This window comes from Panicum virgatum, chromosome 6N, assembly GCF_016808335.1.
Source record: "Panicum virgatum strain AP13 chromosome 6N, P.virgatum_v5, whole genome shotgun sequence".
NCBI lineage: Eukaryota > Viridiplantae > Streptophyta > Magnoliopsida > Poales > Poaceae > Panicum > Panicum virgatum.
The window spans coordinates 5,895,092-5,914,160 of record NC_053150.1 but is presented as its reverse complement, the minus strand read 5'-3'; the positions used below and the strand labels follow the sequence as shown (position 1 = coordinate 5,914,160).

The 19,069-nt window shown below is 45.0% G+C and overlaps 3 protein-coding genes and 1 pseudogene across 8 annotated transcripts; 2 read left to right on the top strand and 2 right to left on the bottom strand.

Moving 5' to 3' along the window:
• Positions 1–3,487: 3,487 nt before the first annotated feature.
• LOC120679619 (O-methyltransferase MdmC-like) lies at positions 3,488–7,810 on the bottom strand. 3 transcript variants are annotated; one of them, XM_039961253.1, is made up of 9 exons: positions 7,472–7,809; positions 7,297–7,350; positions 6,305–6,388; positions 5,542–5,667; positions 4,930–4,997; positions 4,772–4,841; positions 4,472–4,537; positions 4,291–4,388; positions 3,488–4,141 (listed from the first exon to the last, which is right to left on the bottom strand). In XM_039961253.1, exons 1-9 carry the CDS (start codon positions 7,760–7,762, stop codon positions 4,120–4,122), a joined length of 879 nt encoding a protein of 292 aa, XP_039817187.1. In that variant the 5' UTR covers positions 7,763–7,809; the 3' UTR covers positions 3,488–4,119. The 3 variants fall into 3 exon arrangements, with proteins under 3 accessions (XP_039817187.1, XP_039817186.1, XP_039817189.1); XM_039961252.1 differs by having other exon boundaries at positions 4,311–4,388; positions 7,472–7,804; XM_039961255.1 differs by lacking the exons at positions 4,291–4,388; positions 4,472–4,537 and having other exon boundaries at positions 7,472–7,810.
• A 1,589-nt stretch (positions 7,811–9,399) lies between these two features.
• LOC120679364 lies at positions 9,400–11,959 on the top strand. Of its 2 annotated transcripts, none has more exons than XM_039960940.1 (2): positions 9,400–11,247; positions 11,574–11,959. In XM_039960940.1, exons 1-2 carry the CDS (start codon positions 10,119–10,121, stop codon positions 11,615–11,617), a joined length of 1,173 nt encoding a protein of 390 aa, XP_039816874.1. In that variant the 5' UTR covers positions 9,400–10,118; the 3' UTR covers positions 11,618–11,959. The 2 variants fall into 2 exon arrangements, with proteins under 2 accessions (XP_039816874.1, XP_039816875.1); XM_039960941.1 differs by having other exon boundaries at positions 11,541–11,959.
• A 1,621-nt stretch (positions 11,960–13,580) lies between these two features.
• On the bottom strand, positions 13,581–18,829 carry LOC120679365 (pentatricopeptide repeat-containing protein At4g16835, mitochondrial-like). 3 transcript variants are annotated; one of them, XM_039960942.1, is made up of 2 exons: positions 15,692–18,829; positions 13,581–15,595 (listed from the first exon to the last, which is right to left on the bottom strand). In XM_039960942.1, the coding sequence occupies exon 1, from the start codon at positions 17,660–17,662 to the stop codon at positions 16,673–16,675; it is 990 nt and encodes a 329-aa protein (XP_039816876.1). In that variant the 5' UTR covers positions 17,663–18,829; the 3' UTR covers positions 13,581–15,595; positions 15,692–16,672. The 3 variants fall into 3 exon arrangements, with proteins under 3 accessions (XP_039816876.1, XP_039816877.1, XP_039816879.1); XM_039960943.1 differs by having other exon boundaries at positions 15,572–15,825; positions 15,910–18,829; XM_039960945.1 differs by having other exon boundaries at positions 15,572–15,825; positions 15,946–18,829.
• On the top strand, positions 14,834–15,730 carry LOC120679366 (annotated as a pseudogene).
• Positions 18,830–19,069: the final 240 nt, after the last annotated feature.

Genomic DNA, 19,069 nt, shown 5'->3' with positions numbered 1-19,069 from the left:
TGAAAGTTCTGTTGCATGACATATGATTGAACCGGTGTCGGAGTCTCATCTTCATCCGGAATTTCACACCCAACTTCTACAACTTTCCATAAATCCTTGTGAATTGCATTCAAGTATCCAAACATCTTGGTTTTCCATTGATTGTATCCAGTTCCATCAAAGAACGGAGGTTTTCCCATATGAATTGATGCATTATGTTCACTCGGAATTTGAAAGGTGTAGTCATGAGAAACTCTATGATAATCACCCTTTCCTTTTGACTTGGATGAGCTGCCCTTGTTGGAGAAGCGTGAGGCTCTTCTCTTGGAGTCGGTGTCGGAGTCATCACTTGACTCAATGATAATCTTGGAGCTAGACTTCTTTTTGTTGCGTTGCTCCTTCTTCTTTTTCTTCCAAGCCTTGCATTTCTCATAGGACATCTCATCATCGAATGTATCTTCTTCACTTTCTTCTCCGTCATTTTCTTTCCTTTCTTTCTTTTCTTTGCTTGACTGTTCAGCTTTCTTATCATTTCCTTTTTCATCACCGGAATCACCTTTTTCACTCCCATCAACCGACCTTTTGGGATCTCCTTGTTCACCCGACATCTTAATCTCTCTGGATGGTTAAGCCCTAGAATGGAGAACCAAGCTCTGATACCAATTGAAAGGACCTTAAGATGCCTAGAGGGGGGTGAATAGGCAATCTGTAGCTAAAAAGACACTTAAAAACTGTTAGTCACAGGGGCTGCCCAGAGACTCCGGGTATAAGCCCGGAAACTTCGGGTTTTGTGTCTGGAGTATCCGGAGCTCTTGCCCAGAGTCTCCGGGTAAGAAATGACTGAAGGTAAACAACTAGAATCTAAAAGGGAAAAATAGATCGAGCAAAGATACAAGTACCAGGGGTTCCTATAGATGATGTTCCACAAGTTGGTTCGCTCTAGAAACTAGTAAATGAGTAGATCGAGCTCAAACCCTAGAAAGATGTTCTCACAAGCAAGTAGTAAAGAAATCAAGTAAACAACACAAGAGAGACAACGATTTGTTTCCCGAAGTTCACACCCAAAGGTGCTACATCTCCGTTGAGGAAGGATTCAAGAGATGACACTCAAGAATCCCTTAACTCCTCTCCCAAGGGCGAGATCACCTCTCAAGCCCAAGGTCACTTACTATGAGTTCCTCGGCGAGGAATGAAGCTTACAAACTTCTTGAGTTGCTCACAATCTTGGTTGAGCAATCACAAGCACGCCTAGCCGTCTAGGAGCACAAGGCTCCAAGAGTAACAAACTTGAAATCCGCGGGCTTGACCAAAACTAAGTGCTCAAGAGATGGGAATGAGGCTCACTAGCACGAATCCTTGCTCTTTCCTGACTCTCACTCAAATCTCCCAAAGGAATCACTCAAGAATGAAGAAAGGGGAGTGTGAGAGCTCTCTTTTGCAAAGGGGTGTGTTCAGCTCGAAATTTTGGCAAGAGAGTTGGCTGAAGGGGTATGGAGGGGTATTTATACCTCTCTAGCTGAAAAGTAGCCGTTGGGTTCAGGGTTACCCGGAGACTCCGGGTATAAGCCCGGAAACTCCGGGCTAGCAAGTTTTCCAACGGTGAGCAGGGCATCCGGACACTCCGGGCAACGGGGTCCGGAGTATCCGGCCCTATACCCGGAGTATCCGGGTTTGGCATGACAACAACTCGGTTTTTGTTCTTCTGAGTGGGTACTATGGCTCACAAGTATTTTTCTAGGTTCTCTTGAGCACTAGTTCTAGATCAAAACTTTTGAACCAAGTTCCTCTTGATAGTACGACATTCCTATACTCAAATTTCAAATATAAAACTAAATTCTAGAGTACGCTTGAGCACTGCCTTTTCATTCCTTTTTTGAGGGGTCATGCATCAAGAATTGATTTACATATTCATCCTCATCACCTGCACACATGCTCAATTACACCATTAAATATATATGTGTTTTGTCATATATCACCAAAACCCACTTAGGGGCCTAGATCACTTTCAAGTGTATTGCCAACATCCTCCTGGTTTTGCAGATCCTTCACATCCAGATTATGTTTGTCTTCTGCAAAAGTCGCTTTTTATGGGTTGAAGCAGGCTCCTGCATGGTACCAGCGATTTGCTACATAAATTCTTCAGTTGGGGTTTGTTCCGTCAGTCTCCGACACTTCCTTGTTTGTTTACAAGGATGGCGCCAGCACTGCTTACCTGCTCGTCTATGTCGATGACATTGTTCTCACTACTTCGTCGACGGATTTGCTTCTCTCCATTGTTGGTCAACTTCATGCAGAGTTTGCTATGACTGATTTGGGTGATCTACATCACTTTCTGGGGATTTCTGTCACCCATACTTCAGAGGATTTATTCTTGTCTCAGCGACAATACGCCTCGGATCTGCTACAACGCGCCAGTATGAGCGAGTGCCACTCTACCTTGACGCCAGTTGAAAGCAAGTCCAAGCTGTCTGCTATAGATGGTCCTCCGGTTGCGGATCCTTCAGAGTACAAGAGTATTGTTGGTGCACTACAGAATCTCACTTTGACTCGTCCTGATTTGGCCTATGCTGTTCAGCAAGTCTGCTTGTTTATGCATGATCCGAGGGAACCACATCTTGCACTCATCAAGCGGATTTTGCGTTATGTCAAGGGCACTCTGGACGCTGGTCTTTCTTTGGGAGTTGGCTCTGTCGACACACTCATAGCATATTCTGATGTTGATTGGGCTGGATGTCCTGATTCCCGACGATCCACCTCAGGCTACTGTGTCTATCTTGGAGATAATCTGGTGTCTTGGTCCTCTAAACGCCAGACTACAGTTTCTCATTCCAGTGCTGAGGCTGAGTACCGGGCAGTGGCACATGTTGTTGCTGAGTGTTGTTGGCTCCGACAGTTGCTTCAAGAGCTTCATGTTCCCCTCGCCAAGGCTACCGTTGTTTATTGCGACAACATTAGTGCTGTATATATGACTGCTAATCCCGTCCATCATCGTAGCACGAAGCACATTGAGATTGATATTCATTTTGTTCGCGAGAAGGTGGCTTTGGGAGAGATTCGGGTCTTGCATGTCCCGTCTTCTCATCAGTATGCTGACATCATGACAAAAGGACTTCCTGTCCAATTATACACTGATTTTAGGACTAGTCTTGGTCTTCGTTTAGCTCCGCCTACGACTACGGGCGGGTATTAGAGATATATTGTTGTATTTCATTGTATTGAGTTTACTTGTACTCCAAGCCATACGACAATATATAATAGAGGTCACCCCCCTCCTTTGGGTGTGTGGTGTTTCCCCAATTCTCTACGAATGCCAACCCTAAACCAACAATGCCATTATACCACTTTGCAGCAAATGTTAAAGATGCAAAATTCACAATGATTGAACATGAAATATTTTCTATCGATTAGTTTGTGCGCGAGTAGAGTTGACACAAAGAACGTGAATAAGTGAATGAATCAATTTAACCTTCTGTGGGCCACACCAACATCATCAGAGGAGAAAAGAATAAAACCGCACTTGGGGCATTTGGAATAGCTCCTCTGAACAATTGGTACTGGCCATTCCGTTGACACATTGTCAACAATTTAACAAATGTCACTTGCCTAAACATGCCATTCAAATGTTTCGGATCCATTCATGCAACAGTTCCTCCTAAGCAAACTTTTGGGATACCACTGGTAAAAATTCAGTGGATCAGTACGCTACTACATGTAAAAGTACATGCCATCTGAGCACAAGTAACAGATATGCAATTCATTGGCTTGTCCTCTAGAAGAAAGGCACCATATCAAAACTGTGGTCCTGTAGTCCATCAACGAAACATCATCGTGATACGTGCTTTGAGTCTACAACCATCTTGGGAGACACACTGACCTCGGGTTAAGTTTCAGAGCTGCACCTCAAAGTCCATTCAGGAAAATAGCCATGCCAATGTTGCTGTTCTTCAGTGCAGACACAGACATCCATTGCACCGGTTGTTTCCTCCATGGTGGTTAGTACTTCTGGTGGCAGGCCACAAGGTGCATTTGTGGATAAGATCAGTGCCAACTTGATTTTTCAAGGCTTGACATTGGTAAGAAGTTTACAACATCAACATAATAATTTGTTGAGTCAAGTATCTACTAGCTTCCGGCAAATTGTCATCCCATCCCCAATAGGCACCTGCAGTTCTTGCAAAAATAAATTAAAAAATGTCATTATTAACAAATGCAGCTGGTATTGAGTACTGGTAGGCAAGGCATTTCAAAGATTCTCTTAAAGCTTGCAAGTAATGAACACATAAGCAATGCACCAAATACCAAAAATAATACAACTGGAGGGAGAAAGAGACCATGCTGATATCAACACGCATATCCTCCAGAACTTTCTTATTGAAGTTCCTTATACTGATTGTCTTTTGGTCATCAACCTAAAAAATGATGGAAGTCAAGTGTTATAGGATGTCTAATGTAACCATTTAGTATGTAACATCTCAATGGCATTCTAACATACCAATGGATCAGCAACCCGTCCATACCAAAGGACATTGTCCATTACAATTAAGCCACCAACTCTTACCTACATCAGAACAAAATGAAAAGGTCAACACACAGAAAAACAAAATAGCTATTACTATTTTGTGATGAAATTATAAACTAAATATGTGGTAAGAAAACTAATAAAAAATATAACTGCTTCTAACAAAACAAGCAATGATTAAAAAACGAGAAAAAGAATATGGGGAACAAGTAGAGTGCAGAACCTAATGCCTTTTACATAACCAAGGACAGGAACCAAAATTTTAAATCTTACAAGTTTTAGTAAAAGCTCAAAATACTCCTCGTACATTCTCTTATCAGCATCAACAAATGCAAAATCATAACTAGAAAAAGATAAAAAAGGAGACATTTGTTAGAAACGTCAGAGGTTAACATATATGGTGACAGATATACGAAACCAAATTGATATACCTCGAAGCTTCACCACAATTAAGCAATGATCTTAGAGAATCCGCAGCCAAAGCATGTTTCACATCAATCTAAGGAATTTGAACACATTTATCAGCACAAAAAATCTAAAATGCAAAACAGTATTACAATTGTAGGGCAGCTTGAAATGCTAAATATTCCGCTTTAAGTGCATAGAGATCAGTTACTAACTGGGAAATATTGGTTAATGTATGAAGGCTATATCTCTGATAAAGATAGAATATGCAATATATCAAGAATTCTAATTTCATGAACTATATAGCATGCAGCGTCAAAGGAATCTAAAGGAAACATCTAAATCTAACGATAAGAAGAATGAAACAGAAAACATACAAAAAAAACCAATGAACTCAAAAAGACGCTTTGCCTCCCTGAAAAAAAAAACTTCTTTGTACATGCTCTGCGCGGCAGTAAAAATCTTACTTTAAATTCGCACCAATAACAAGACTTTCACTTGTCGACCCAAAGCCCCAAATTAAGCTCTAACTATTGAGCCATAAAAAGGAATGTTGAACCGACTTAAAAATCCTGTACACTTATTATAGAAGTTTGGAATGAAGGATCAAGAAGTGAATCATAAGTAAGAAGGATCACCTTGTGTGCAACACCAGCACGCTGATAGTATTTCTTGGCTACTTCTAGACATCTCTCATCCCTTTCACAAGCAACCAAGCGACCAGATTCAGGAAGTGCTAGTGCTACAGCTAATGATGAATACCCCTATAGAGAAGATGAAAAGACTGCTCAGATAACGCTAAAGGGCCTGTTCGGCTGGCCAACCAGCGGCTGGCAGGTTGCTCACATTTCACTGTAGATTCAGCCAACCAGCGGCTGGCCTGGCATCCAGCCGAACAAGGCGAAAATATTCGATAAATCCATGCACAGAAACTACTTTATAAAAGGCCTACAATATACTCCCATTGCAACACGTTGTGGTTAACACTGTTGTTGCTTACAGGAGGAACCAAAACATTACAAGTACAACACTACCATTTCACTGTTGTTGCTTAGTGTACTATATGATATCACTTCGAGGGGGAACTGAATATACCCATAAACCAGTAGGACTGTTTCTTGCAAAGAGTTTATTTACCCACTTATTTATGGATTATTGTCACAGGATGTGTAGATTCCATGTTTCTATTGGAAGGGCAATAAACTGACAATAAATGGGAACCTTCATTTGCAAGCGTGTACTTTTCCTCAACCTTTCTAAGTAGGACAACCTAGAAATGCAACGATTAACTTATGTAGACCTTAAAAATCAATATAACATGCTCTGGTTCCATTCCTAGCATATACTGACTGGGAGTGAAAAGTAGGTAAATTCAAATTGCAAAGCACTCGATTCACATACAGTAAAGACACCGACTTCAATGCAGCGCTGCGCCCCTTGAATCTGAACCAGCATCGCTAATAGCTGAGCCTGCGCCGGAGAAACCTATCAAGATGAAGAGTTAGATTAGATACCTCAAGATGAAGAGTTAGATTAGATACACATTGGAAACATTAGATTTTGTAACAAAGTATCTGAAGAAGCGACCATTGTATACCCAGAAAAATAATATGTAAGCTGTGAATTTATTCTTGTTATGTTCCAAGAAAAGATCAACAAACTCAAGGAATAGCAATAAAACGACAATAAGTACAATAGCAGGCTGCACATTGACAAACAGGATTATCTTTATCGGATCTAACGTCCAAAAGCAGTACCAGAAGAATTATTAAATGTATACCACAAAACAAGAATACAAGTGTGCCCCCAGCATAATCAGAACATAATGTGCATGCAAGAACACGAAGTTCAACTAAATGCCAAAACGCAAGTGCAGAGCACACTTGATGGTTCTAGCTTCCGGCACTTAAATGGACTATGATGTTATTTCACTATTTCAGAACCGCATGCTAAACAACTCAACATCAATCAAGGTCAGTAGTAGGTCCAACCCCGCCAAAGCAGGATCATCAGTATTGTGCCTAATGTCTACAACGCAGTACTTCCGAAAGCAACTGAATGCATTCTGTGGAAAGAAGAAAATATAAAAAAAATGTGCCCCCTGCATATATAGAATGTAATGCGTATGTTCCGTGTATATTCAATAAAATGGCAGCCCATATCATGTTACTCTGAAAAAATGAAATGAGCATGGCGACCCACCCTACGTCGAGGAACAACAAAGGCAGTAGGAATTTGCAGCCCACACAGATCACACATTTTCTGTTTCTAGTTTGTCCAATTGAACCGAATACAATATCATTGCAGCGCACTTCATCATCATCAACGCAACAGAAGTCAGGAACGGCATAGAGCGACGATACAGATTAGGTATGCTATACTGCGCGACGCACCTGCATCTGGCTCCCCCTCATGGCCGCCGTCTCCTCGCGGAGCTCCCGGAGAACCTGGAACCACCAAGGACGGGGTAGTCAGAGCCCAGCGATTTTTTCCCGCACAAAATCGCACTGCAGCAAAATTTGGTCGAAACGAACGGAAACGAGAGACGGAGACGAGAGGGTGGCGCACGGGGTGCTCGCGGACGTTGGAGAGGAGGTAGTCGTAGAGCGGCGGCGTCATACCCAGCTGCTTCCGCCCGCGCCGCGCCTCCTCCACCGCCGCCCCCGCGGCAGCGGAGTGGCACGAGCACCTGAGGCGCACGAGGCATGCCAGCGCGCCGCGGCAGCTTGACGGGGAGGAGAAGGCGACGGAGGCCCAAGGGAGTACGGTCCGGGGTCGCGGGACGGCGACCCCCCGTGCGGCGGCGGCCGCCGTCGGGGGAGGGAGAGGAAGTGCGGCAGCGGCGAGGCGGGGCGACATGGCTGATGGCCCAGACGTCAGTGACAGTTAGGCCGTTTCCTTTTCTTTTTTTTTTGAAAGAAACGTTAGGCCGTTTCGGGCTTGCGGATAACGTGAAGCATAGCTGGCCCACAAGGGCCCAGATGTCAGTGGTAGCGTGGCCCAGTGCTGCGCCAACTAGCGCTTGCCCACTTGCGGATAACGTGAAGCATAGCTGGCCCACAAGGGCCCAGATGTCAGTGGTAGCGTGGCCCAGTGCTGCGCCAACTAGCGCTTGCCCAGCATACCAAATGGTATGGGCCTAGATCATACCACATGGCTTCCAAGTACGATCGTAGCCAAATACGAGTATGATGGGCTCAAAGTTGAGGTGCGGTCTGTGCCCTTGTTGGGCTCAACTGCTAGCGACGACAATCCAGGCCACTTGTCAACTTCATTAGTGGGCCAGGCCGGAGGCGGAGGATTTTTTTTTTTTTTTGAAAGGAGGGGAAGGGGACTAGAGGAGGAGCTGATGCGGAAGGAACGTTTTTCCATGCTGACATGCTTTACGTCGTACATGGGCGGATCATGGGATGGTCCGGGTGGGCCTAACTGCCCTACTGTTGGGAGCGTTTTTGAACTTGTTTCTTCTACTAAATAGTTTTTTTATGTATGGCAATTGATACTTAAATTGAGAAGATAAAACGTGAGAAATTACAACTTTATAAGATTAAATTGACCTATTCATTAAAACATTTTAAAAATTGTTTCATTGGATCACCCTACCTTGAAATTCTAGATTCGCCAGTGTTGTCGTGTGTTCATACATTGTAAGTGTACCATGTATGTAAACGTCAAACTAATATAGTAGTTAATTAAAGAGTAAAAGTGTCCAACTCTCAAATACATGGATGGTTTTCAAAGAGAAAATTCAAAACTGAATGAAGTGACACTACCAGCTTCGTTCTTGGCAACTCCTTTTTGTATATGGTGGTGAAGACCGAAGACGTATTTCCCATTTCAAAAGAAAGGAAAAGGAGAGTACGGCTGTACATGGGACGGGTCTACTATATGGCGGCTGACATGCGTCCTTTTTTGGATGAGATAGTGTGTGTGTGTGTGTGATGAAATGTGATGCTTAAATGTTCATATATACTTGAATTTGAATCAGCTGACCGTACCAAACGGTGTCTCTCATCACCTGATCCCCAACATGGCAACATGGAGTATTGTAAATCACACAGACATAAATACTTTGTGTGTGTCTGAGTACATTGAGAGGCATATATATTTTGAGATTAACAAATCACATGGAGGGTTGAGTTGTCGACGTGAAAGGATTATAATTATCCGAAAAATACAAGCGCATTCGTGCTAATAAGTTGAGAATTCAAATATGGGTGCACAAATTAAGCTGAACTTAACTATATATCTGTGTTATGATGTGTTCGCTTTTATCATCAGCTTCACCACACCCATCTCCACTTGCACATAGGAGTATATACAGTAGCTGGCTGTGCTCAGCCTCATCAGCGTATAAAGCTCGGTGCCTTGGACTCTTGGAGATCATCTCATCAATCACCGCCGGCCCGCCCACGCTCACATTCATTCATCAGCTAGTACCGCGACGGCTCCGGCTAGCCGGAGCCCGGAGGTAGAGCTGGTATTAGTAGTTGAGGCATGTTGGCATGCATATAGTTGTATTTATAAATGTGCGAGTGTGACTGTAATTGACTAATAGTGTAAGGACTAAAGTGTAAATATGACAAAGATAAAGTAAATGTCACAAGGGGATCGGATGAGACTGATTCCAGAAATTTCCCCACTCCAGTGTTCTACATGGTGTCAGAGCCGATGCGCGTGGCGACTGTCGCGGCACTCAGATGTCCACTGGCGACGGCCGGCGGTGATGTCTGAAGCGAAGAGATCGTGAAGGAGCTGTATGCGCAGAGGTACCAGCAGGTTGGTGGTGATTTGGTTTTGTCGATTTGGTGGGGAAATCAGTAGAGGAGGCGAGCTTGAGGTGGACACCGTTCCTGTGGAGGAGTTGAAGCAGGTAGCAGGCTAGTGCTGTGAGGATATTGGCTGACGAGTGGTGCGTGGGACTGCTGGCCGGAGGCAAGACGCTGCCTGTTTGTTGTCCTGCTCAAGCTGAAAATTGATGCTTGTGAGGGACAGGCAGAGCAGTTGTTGGAGTGCTGGTGCTGATTGAGCAGTGGATGGAAGGGATTCCTTGCAATTTGAGGTGCCTGCTGCTTTAAGGTGTGTTTTTTCTTTGGTTGCTTGCTCCCTGCGCTGGTGTTTTGGAAGGTACTACTACAGTACGTATATAGGGAAGAAGAATACCACTGCTACTTCTATAGCTACTAATAACGGGAGGAAGGAGTTGTAGTTGCAAATGGGGGAAAATCAGGGCATTGAGCAAGTCCTTGGGAAACTAGTGGAATTGCTTACATCAAAGAAGGATGAGGCTCCATCTTCTAGCAAGGAAAATTTGCCACACACAGATGCAGTACAGAAACTGGAATTGATGCCAATGGACATCAAATTGGAGGGCATTAAAAATTATTTGGCTTGGTCTCGGCGGGCAATCTTGTTGTTGAAGGCCAGGAAACTTGAGAGCTTTGTCAATGGAGAAATTGTTGAGCCAAAGGATAAATCTAGTAATGAATGGAAAACCTGGGATGCTACTAACTCTTTGGTGTCTGCTTGGTTGTTAAGCTCAATGTGTCCAACAATTGCTGGATCAGTAGACACTATAACCACTGCTTCTGGTATATGGCAGGCTCTATCAAAGATGTATTCAGGCACGGGAAATGTAATGTTATTGGCAGATATAGATGACAGAATCTACCATCTAAAGCAGGGAGAGTTATCTCTAATGGAATATGTTGCTGAGCTGAAACGGTTGTGGGCTGATTTAGACCACTATGAACCCATTGAGTTGCCACACCCTGAGTGTGTGGCATGGGTGAAGAAATGGGTGGAAAAAAAAAGAGTCCTTCAGTTTCTAAGAGGACTCAACTCAGATTTTGAGGGAAGACGTGCATCTATATTTCACCAAGCAAGCCTTCCTAGTTTAGAAGAAGCCATAGCAGCTATGGCACAAGAAGAAACTAGATTGAAGGTGATAAAAAGTGATACTACACCTCCAGCACGTCCAGCTTTTGTGGTTACAGAATCTCATGATACTAGAACATGTTACAATTGCGGTGAGAAGGGTCACTTGAGTCGTGATTGTCAACAACCATTTAAATACAACCGTGGAAGAGGAAGAGGAAGAGGCAATATTAGAGGTGCAGCAAGGGGAGGTGCAAGCCGTGGTGCAAGACGTGGTGGAAGATGGGGATATAAGGCTAATTTTGCTATGGCTGAGGAAGGTACATCTGACATGGTCATGATCCCAGCTGCTGAGTTAGAAGAATTGAGGAAGCTGAAAAAGAATGATAATGATTTGAAATCAGATAGTCAAGGGACAACAATAACTGCAACTGACAATGTGGCCAATCTTGTTTATTCTGACTCAGGTATATTAAATCAAGCTTTTACATCTATGCAAAGTTATACTTCAAATTGGATATTAGATTCTGGTGCATCAAGGCATGTCACGGGTATGTCAACTGAATTTGCATCATATTCACCATACACTCATTCTTATAAAGAAACCATCCAAACTGCTGATGGAACATCTAGACCCATCAGAGGTGTTGGCACGGTTCAATGCACTCCATCTATCACATTATCATCGGTGCTATATGTCCCCTCCTTTCCAGTTAATTTGGTTTCAGTTAGTTCATTGGTTGATCAAATGGATTGTCGGGTCTCCCTTGATCGTGAAAATTGTATCATTCAGGAAAGGAAGACTGGGAGAAGACTTGGGACTGGAGTTCGGCATAATGGACTCTGGTATCTTGATAGAAAAGAGACAAATGAAGCAATATGTCATGCCCTAACAACCATTGCAACTGAAGATGAGGCTAAGGTAATGCTTTTACATTGCCGGATGGGACATATATCTTTTGATGTCATGAGTAGAATGTTTCCTAATGAAATGTGTAAGGTGGATAAGCGAAAATTGGTATGTGATGCTTGTGAGTTTGGGAAACACACTAGAACCTCGTATGTTAGCAGCGGGCTGCGAAGTGTGTCACCTTTCATATTAATCCATTCTGATGTGTGGACTTCCCCACTTATTTCTGCGAGTGGAATGAAATATTTTGTCACTTTTATTGATTGCTACTCCCGTATATTTTGTCACTTTTATTGATTGCTACTCCCGTATGACATGGTTATATCTCATGAAACATAAAAAAGAGGTGCTCAAATGTTTTAAGGACTTCTGTGCATGTATAAAGAATCAATTTAATGCTCATGTCAAAATCATCAGAACTGATAATGGAACAGAATACATGAATAATGAGTTTGAAAATTATCTATCCAAAGAGGGGATATTACATCAGACCTCTTGCCCTGATACACCCCAACAGAATGGAGTGGCTGAAAGGAAGAATCGACATCTCTTAGAAGTGGCACGTTCACTTATGTATACTATGAATGTACCGAAATCCTTATGGAGTGAAGCAATTATGACATCCACTTATCTTATTAATCGCACGCCTTCAAGAGTTCTTGGAATGAGAACCCCATATGAATTGCTTTTTGGAAAAAATGAGTATATTGTTCCACCAAAAGTTTTTGGGTGTACTTGTTTTGTTAGGGATCATAGACCTTCCGTTGGGAAGTTAGACCCTCAAGCTATCAAGTGCATATTTGTTGGCTACTCATCAACACAAAAAGGATATAAATGCTGGAGCCCATACGAGCGTCGAATGTTCGTGAGTATGGATGTGACTTTCAGGGAATCTATTCCTTTCTATGGGGAGATAACAGATTTGAGTGGTCTATTTTCTGATCTTGATTCTTCTGAGGTTGCTGTTAAGGGGGAGAATGAAAAGTTAGGGACTAAGGATGGTGAGAAGCTAAGGAGGAAGCAGGGTATTACTGGCTTAATCCCGTGCTCCATGCCTATGAATAAACCTTCAAATGAGGAGACCAGGAGAGGATGTGATGCTGAAGGACAATTGCGAGTATACACAAGGAGGGCGAGAAATCATCTTGAGGGGCCATCATCTGCTGTGGGTGAGGTTGCTACTAATGATGAGCGATTGGAATTGGTTGGGCAACAACAACCTCCAAGCATTGATAATGAAGTTGATCTGGCATCAGAGACAGAGGGAGGTGATACTGATTTTTCCATTGACCAACCTATTGCAGTACGAAAGGCGATAAGAAGTAATGCAGGAAAGCCTCCAGTAAGATATGGCTTTGATGAAGGAAATAACGAGCATGTGAATGACATAGCTAACTATGTCACATACAAATCTTTATCTCCTACCTACAAGGCTTTTATTGCATCATTGCAGTCAGTTGCTATACCAAGAGATTGGAGAGAAGCAAAGCAAAATCCGAGGTGGAAGGAAGCCATGTTGGAAGAACTAGCGGCACTTGAGAAAAATAAGACGTGGGATCTTGTACCTTATCCTGTGGGCAAGAAGGTGGTCAATTGTAAATGGGTATATGGAGTAAAGCAAAACCCTGATGGAAAAATAGAAAGATATAAGGCGAGATTAGTAGCAAAAGGATATAGCCAAACATATGGGATTGATTATGATGAGACGTTTGCACCAGTTGCAAAAATGAGCACGGTAAGAACACTGATCTCTTGTGCAGCTAATTTTGATTGGCCGTTGTATCAATTGGATGTTAAAAATGCATTCTTGCATGGAGATCTTCAAGAGGAAGTTTATATGGAAATCCCTCCGGGGTTTGCTACTGCACAAACCAAGGGAAAGGTGTTGAAATTGAAAAAATCTTTATATGGTTTGAAACAATCACCAAGAGCATGGTTTGATCGATTTAGACGGGCAATGTGTGCTATAGGATACAAACAGTGCAATGGTGATCACACTTTATTTTATCATCATTCAGGAAGCCGTATCACTATTCTGGCAGTCTATGTGGATGACATAATTATCACAGGCAATGATTCTTTGGAGATAGTTAGACTAAAGGAGAATCTTAATAAGGAGTTTGAAGTAAAGGACCTAGGCCAACTTCGATATTTTCTTGGCATTGAGATAGCAAGATCTCCTAGAGGAATTATTCTCTCGCAAAGGAAATATGTATTAGATCTTCTAAATGAGACAGGTATGCTTGGATGTCGTCCAGCTTCCAGCCCCATTGAACAAAACCACAAGATATGTGCACAATCTGGAGATCCAGTAGATAAAGAGAAGTACCAAAGACTTGTGGGACGATTAATATATTTATGTCACACGAGGCCCGATATAACTTATGCAGTAAGTATAGTGAGCCGATACATGCATGATCCTAGAAGCGGGCATTTGGATGCAGTCTATAGGATCTTGCGATATTTGAAGAGTAGCCCTGGCAAAGGGTTATGGTTCAAGAGAAATAATCATTTAAATGTGGAGGGATATTGTGATGCAGATTGGGCCAATTGTCCGGATGATAGAAGGTCAACTTCTGGTTATTGTACTTTTGTTGGAGGAAATCTAGTGTCATGGAGGAGCAAGAAACAACCAGTGGTATCTCGTTCAACTGCAGAAGCAGAATATAGAGCTATGTCGGTATGCCTTAGTGAGATGTTGTGGGTGAAGAATTTATTGTCTGAACTGAAGCTAATGGAAGGCACTTTGAAGCTTTGGTGTGACAATAAGTCAGCAATCAATATTGCCAACAACCCTGTTCAGCATGACAGAACTAAGCATGTGGAAATTGACCGCTTCTTCATCAAAGAGCGGCTAGATGATGGAACACTTAGACTAAACTTTGTAACATCTTCTGAACAAGTAGCTGATTGTTTAACAAAGGGATTAGGAGCTAAAGAATGTATGTTAGCATGTAGCAAGATGGGAATGATAGATATCTATCACCCATCTTGAGGGGGAGTGTTGGCATGCATATAGTTGTATTTATAAATGTGCGAGTGTGACTGTAATTGACTAATAGTGTAAGGACTAAAGTGTAAATATGACAAAGATAAAGTAAATGTCACAAGGGGATCGGATGAGACTGATTCCAGAAATTTCCCCACTCCAGTGTTCTACAAGGCATGCAGAGGGATTCGTCTTCGTCGCAGCTGGACTACGTGCTGGTGCCGCTGGGCCTGGCGGTGATGCTGGGGTACCACCTCTGGCTGCTCCTCCGCAATCCGCCGCCGCCCGGAGACCACCGTCATCGGCATCAACGCCATCAACCGCCGCATCTGGGTCTGCCACATCATGGAGGAGCCGTCGGGGAAGCACGCGGTGCTGGCGGTGCAGACGATGCGCAACAGCATCATGGCCTCCACCGTGCTCGCCTCCGTCGCCATCACGCTCAGCTCCCTCGCCGCCGCGCTCATGGCCAGCGGCGCCGCCGCCCGGCGAGGCCGCGCTGACCGCCAAGTTCCTCGCGGTGCTCGTCTGCTTCCTCGCGGCCTTCCTCCTCAACGTGCAGTCCATCCGGTACTACACCCACGCGGGGCTCCTCGTCAACGTGCCGCTCGCCGCGCACCGCCGCCCGGCGAGCGCCGTCGGGTACGTCACGGGGACGCTCGACCGCGCTGGTCCCTCGGCGTCCGCGCCTACTACTTCTCGTGCCCCGTCTTCCTCTGGCTCTTCGGGCCCATCCCCATGTGCGCCTCCTGTGTCGCCATGGTCGCCTCGCTCTACTTCCTCGACGTCTACAGGGAGTGGGACAAGGACGACGGCGCCGGCGATGGCCACGGCCGCGAAGAAAGGAAGACGGGCGCCAGCGGCAGGCTGATGCCTGTAGCTGTAGAAGGCGTGTGAAACTCATGCCGAGGATGAACTTCTCAGGGGAAAAAAAAGATCAGGATTCAATGTTCGTTGAATCCAGATCGCACTGTACTGTAGCAAATAAATGTGAGCTCCTTGGTGTTTGTACCTAAGACCTTATTGAACTCTGTGCAAATAAATTGGATCAGGAGTAGAAGTCTCTGATGTCAGTGACGATGCAGAGTCAACTTCAGGTGTCATCCTTTCAAGAAAAACTTCAGGTGTCATGTGTGCAAATAAAACCTGAAGGACATCACAGCAAAGAAAACTGACTGAAAATTTTAAACAAAACAGAGCTCACGGGTAAAGAAAATAGAGCAAGCTCACGTGGTGCTAAGAGTATGGAAGCAGGTGGCATCATACTCTTGGTTTCTTGAAGCAGGACTATCGAGGTGGACTCACATGTGAAGCCCCTTTCTATTCAGGGTATGAACTAGCAGCTGTGTATCTGGCCAATCCCAACTAGCACAATAGCTACTGCTGCATCTGTCGGATGGTTCAGCATTGTTGCCTTTGAGCACAATAGCTCGCAACATTTCCATTGCCATTTTACACATCTCCGCAGTGTGTTGCTGATGTCAACTCTTTCGTTGCATCTTTTCAGTTCATGACTAATTAACCGACCACATCTTGCAGCAATTTCTTGAAGGCAACACAGAGAAGACAGCTCATCAAATATCTGTTCAATATCAGCAGGTGACAACACAGGCTACAAACCAAATGTGGGGATCCACAATTGCAATCCTGTGGCTAGTGCTGGGACTGGGCAATCCACTGTGTAGTACCGAGATGTATATCAAATGCACTCAACCTTTCAGGCTTTCAGTATATCTTATCCCTGATCTTTCAACATGCTCCAACAGTCAGTGATAAGGTTCTGATGAATCTCACGGCCTGGAGGGCACAACTTTCCTCCAAAGGAAAAGCACCAAGAAAAACACCAGGATGCTCAGACCTCACAAGCTGACCGCTGATGTTCCATATTTTTTTTCTTGTTCAAAGGATCAGATATTGTTGCAAGCCCTATGGTGACACCAGTGTATGTCTGACATTGTTATTGAAAATGGCAGCCACGATAGTTACACTTGTTTCACCAATAATCTCGACAAGAGCAGCTACCACCTCTAAAATGGTGGAAACGTGTAGTATCCCTAAGGATAATTTCTCGGTCCTCGATTTTGGAGATAAGCTTCGCTGCATTATGACAATCTCTACAGACCCTGAGGTTCTTGAAGATCCTCAAGCTCATCCCAGGGGGACTGCTAATCAGGCCAAAAGCAATAGCGAGCTTCTCGCTGTGCCTCATCAGCATTTGTGACTTCAGACTCTCCTCAACATCATGCAGTGCGAAATCAAGATCCGGAATGTAGCCCATCGCTTTCATCAGCTCCTCTAACCGGTCCAACTTGTCATGAATAAAATCAAGCTGAGGATGCAATCTGTCATTCGATCTGAACTCATGCCTCACACCCTTTATCTCGATCCAGCTATACCCAGGTGTTTTCACAACCGCATTTTCTTTCATCCATCTCCTTACTCTCGAGACATCAGCCCACCCATTTGCTATAGCATAAATATTTGCCAATTGTACATAAGCGCCTGCGTTCTGTGGATCTTGTTCAATCAGCTTTCCAGCAGCAAACTCGGCAAATTCTAAATTCTTATAAATTCTACAAGCTGTCAACAGGGTGCCATAGGCAGAAAGATGCGGTTCAAAGGGCATTGAGCGGATCATGTTGACAGCTCTCCCAAGGAGACCAGCTCGACAGAGAAGATCCACCATACATGAGTAATGATCAACCCGGGGTTCAATTCCATACACTTCCTGCATTGTTTCAAAGCACTGCATTCCAAAATCACACAATCCGGTGTGGATACAAGCTGTCAATACAGCCACAAAAGTAATCCAGTCTGGCTGCACTCCTTCATCCTTCATTTTTCCAAAAAATTTAATAGCTTTCCCTCCTTGCCCATGCTGCGCATAGCCAGAAATCATGGCATTCCATGCAACTACATCCCTTCTGTGCATATCATCAAACAGCTTGCAAGCGTCGTCCAAGTTCCCACATTTGCAGTACATGCTGACAAGCGACAGCGAGGGGAGGTCGTGAGGACGCGGTAAAAGGCAAAGGAGAAACAAATGGCGGAAAATCGAGGGGGCCGGGGTGGACTGGGCCGTTGAGGATGGTTTCCAAGCCCATCTACATGCGGGGTTCGTGCTGGGCCGGAAAACTATCTCCGGCCCTGAAGAGGGGAAGTTGGCCGGGCCCGGCCGGTAGTCGCGCGTTGGCCCGCTCCGCAACGCGCGAACCCCGGTTGTGCGCGCTCGTCAGCGTGATGGGCTGGCAATGCTGCGTTGGCCGTTGGAGGGTACATCCCGTCTCAACCCAACACCCTCCCCCCAAGATTCTCTCTGTTCGATATGATGATTACTACTAGTAGTAGTACACCACCGGTTGCAAGATCGTGTCAAGAACTGAGGATGCAAGAACAGACCCAAGAAAATCCAGCAGAATCAGTACGGGTAGGTGGAAACGATGCAAGAACACGCAATAGATCCAAGTAAAGCAAAACACCACGTAAAATTAGAAGACGAACGCATCAACGATCCCCTTCCTCTTTCCCCAAAGCACGTAAACCCCATGGTGTCAAAACCCCAAAGCAGCAGCAAGGCCATTCTCAATTCCCTTCCTCTTTTCCCCGGCGGTAGCATCAGATGGGGGGTTCTTCACGTCATCGTCGTGGACACACACCACTAGAACTTGGTGGTGAGTTGGTGGCCGATCTCCGGATGCATCTGCCGCGCGTGAGTGAGCGAGCGGGGCACCACGGAGGGTGCGGATCGGTGGCGCACGCGTCTGCCATGGCGCCGCGAGCGAGGACGCGGAAATCCGAGAGAAACCAGGAAAAAAATACGAAACGAACAAACAAAAGCAGCGGGCGAGGCCGAGCGATGCAAGGTAGACGACAAGACAACCCCACGGAAGAAACGAGCGGGTAAGTAGACAGAACGGCGAGAAAGCAAACAACGAAACAGAGGTGCGCCAGTGCCGGTTGATCGCCGGACACCACCACCACTCACCGTCAAGCGCGCGCTGCAGATGGGGATGGATCGCTCGAGCCCGTCCCCGTCGTCCTCCCCGGCGCGCCGCTTGGGATCGAGAGAGAGAGGGAGATTGGCGACGAGGAGGAGGAGGGTTTTCTCTGCCGTTGGCCTCCCCCCAATGCCCCCCGGCCCTTTTTTTCCGCGACGCTAGCTTTTTCCTGCTCAGCTCTGTCCTGGGGCTGTGCTGCGTGCGTGTTTCTCTGGCAGGTGGGCCCGGACGAGCACACCGCACAGCACCAGGGCAGCTGGCTGGCTGGCTCGCGCCTGGCCAGGCCGCCGTGGGCGTGGTCCTCGCTCCCCGGGTGGGGGAGCTCAGGCCCGTTCACTTCCCAAAATTTTTTCTACAATATCCGTCACATCAAATTTTCGAACATATGTATG

Excerpts from the sequence above, each read along its gene's own strand:
- LOC120679619 (XM_039961252.1), bottom strand. The coding sequence starts at position 7,762 with ATGTCGCCCCGCCTCGCCGCTGCCGCACTTCCTCTCCCTCCCCCGACG. Across the intron at positions 5,668-6,304 it reads TTGAAGTCGGTGTCTTTACT|GGGTATTCATCATTAGCTGT; the intron begins GTATGTGAATCG and ends TCTTCTCTATAG. Across the intron at positions 4,389-4,471 it reads GACGGGTTGCTGATCCATTG|GTTGATGACCAAAAGACAAT; the intron begins GTATGTTAGAAT and ends ATCATTTTTTAG.
- LOC120679364 (XM_039960940.1), top strand. The coding sequence starts at position 10,119 with ATGGGGGAAAATCAGGGCATTGAGCAAGTCCTTGGGAAACTAGTGGAA. Across the intron at positions 11,248-11,573 it reads TCTTGTTTATTCTGACTCAG|GAAAGGAAGACTGGGAGAAG; the intron begins GTATATTAAATC and ends TGTATCATTCAG.
- LOC120679365 (XM_039960942.1), bottom strand. The coding sequence starts at position 17,662 with ATGTACTGCAAATGTGGGAACTTGGACGACGCTTGCAAGCTGTTTGAT.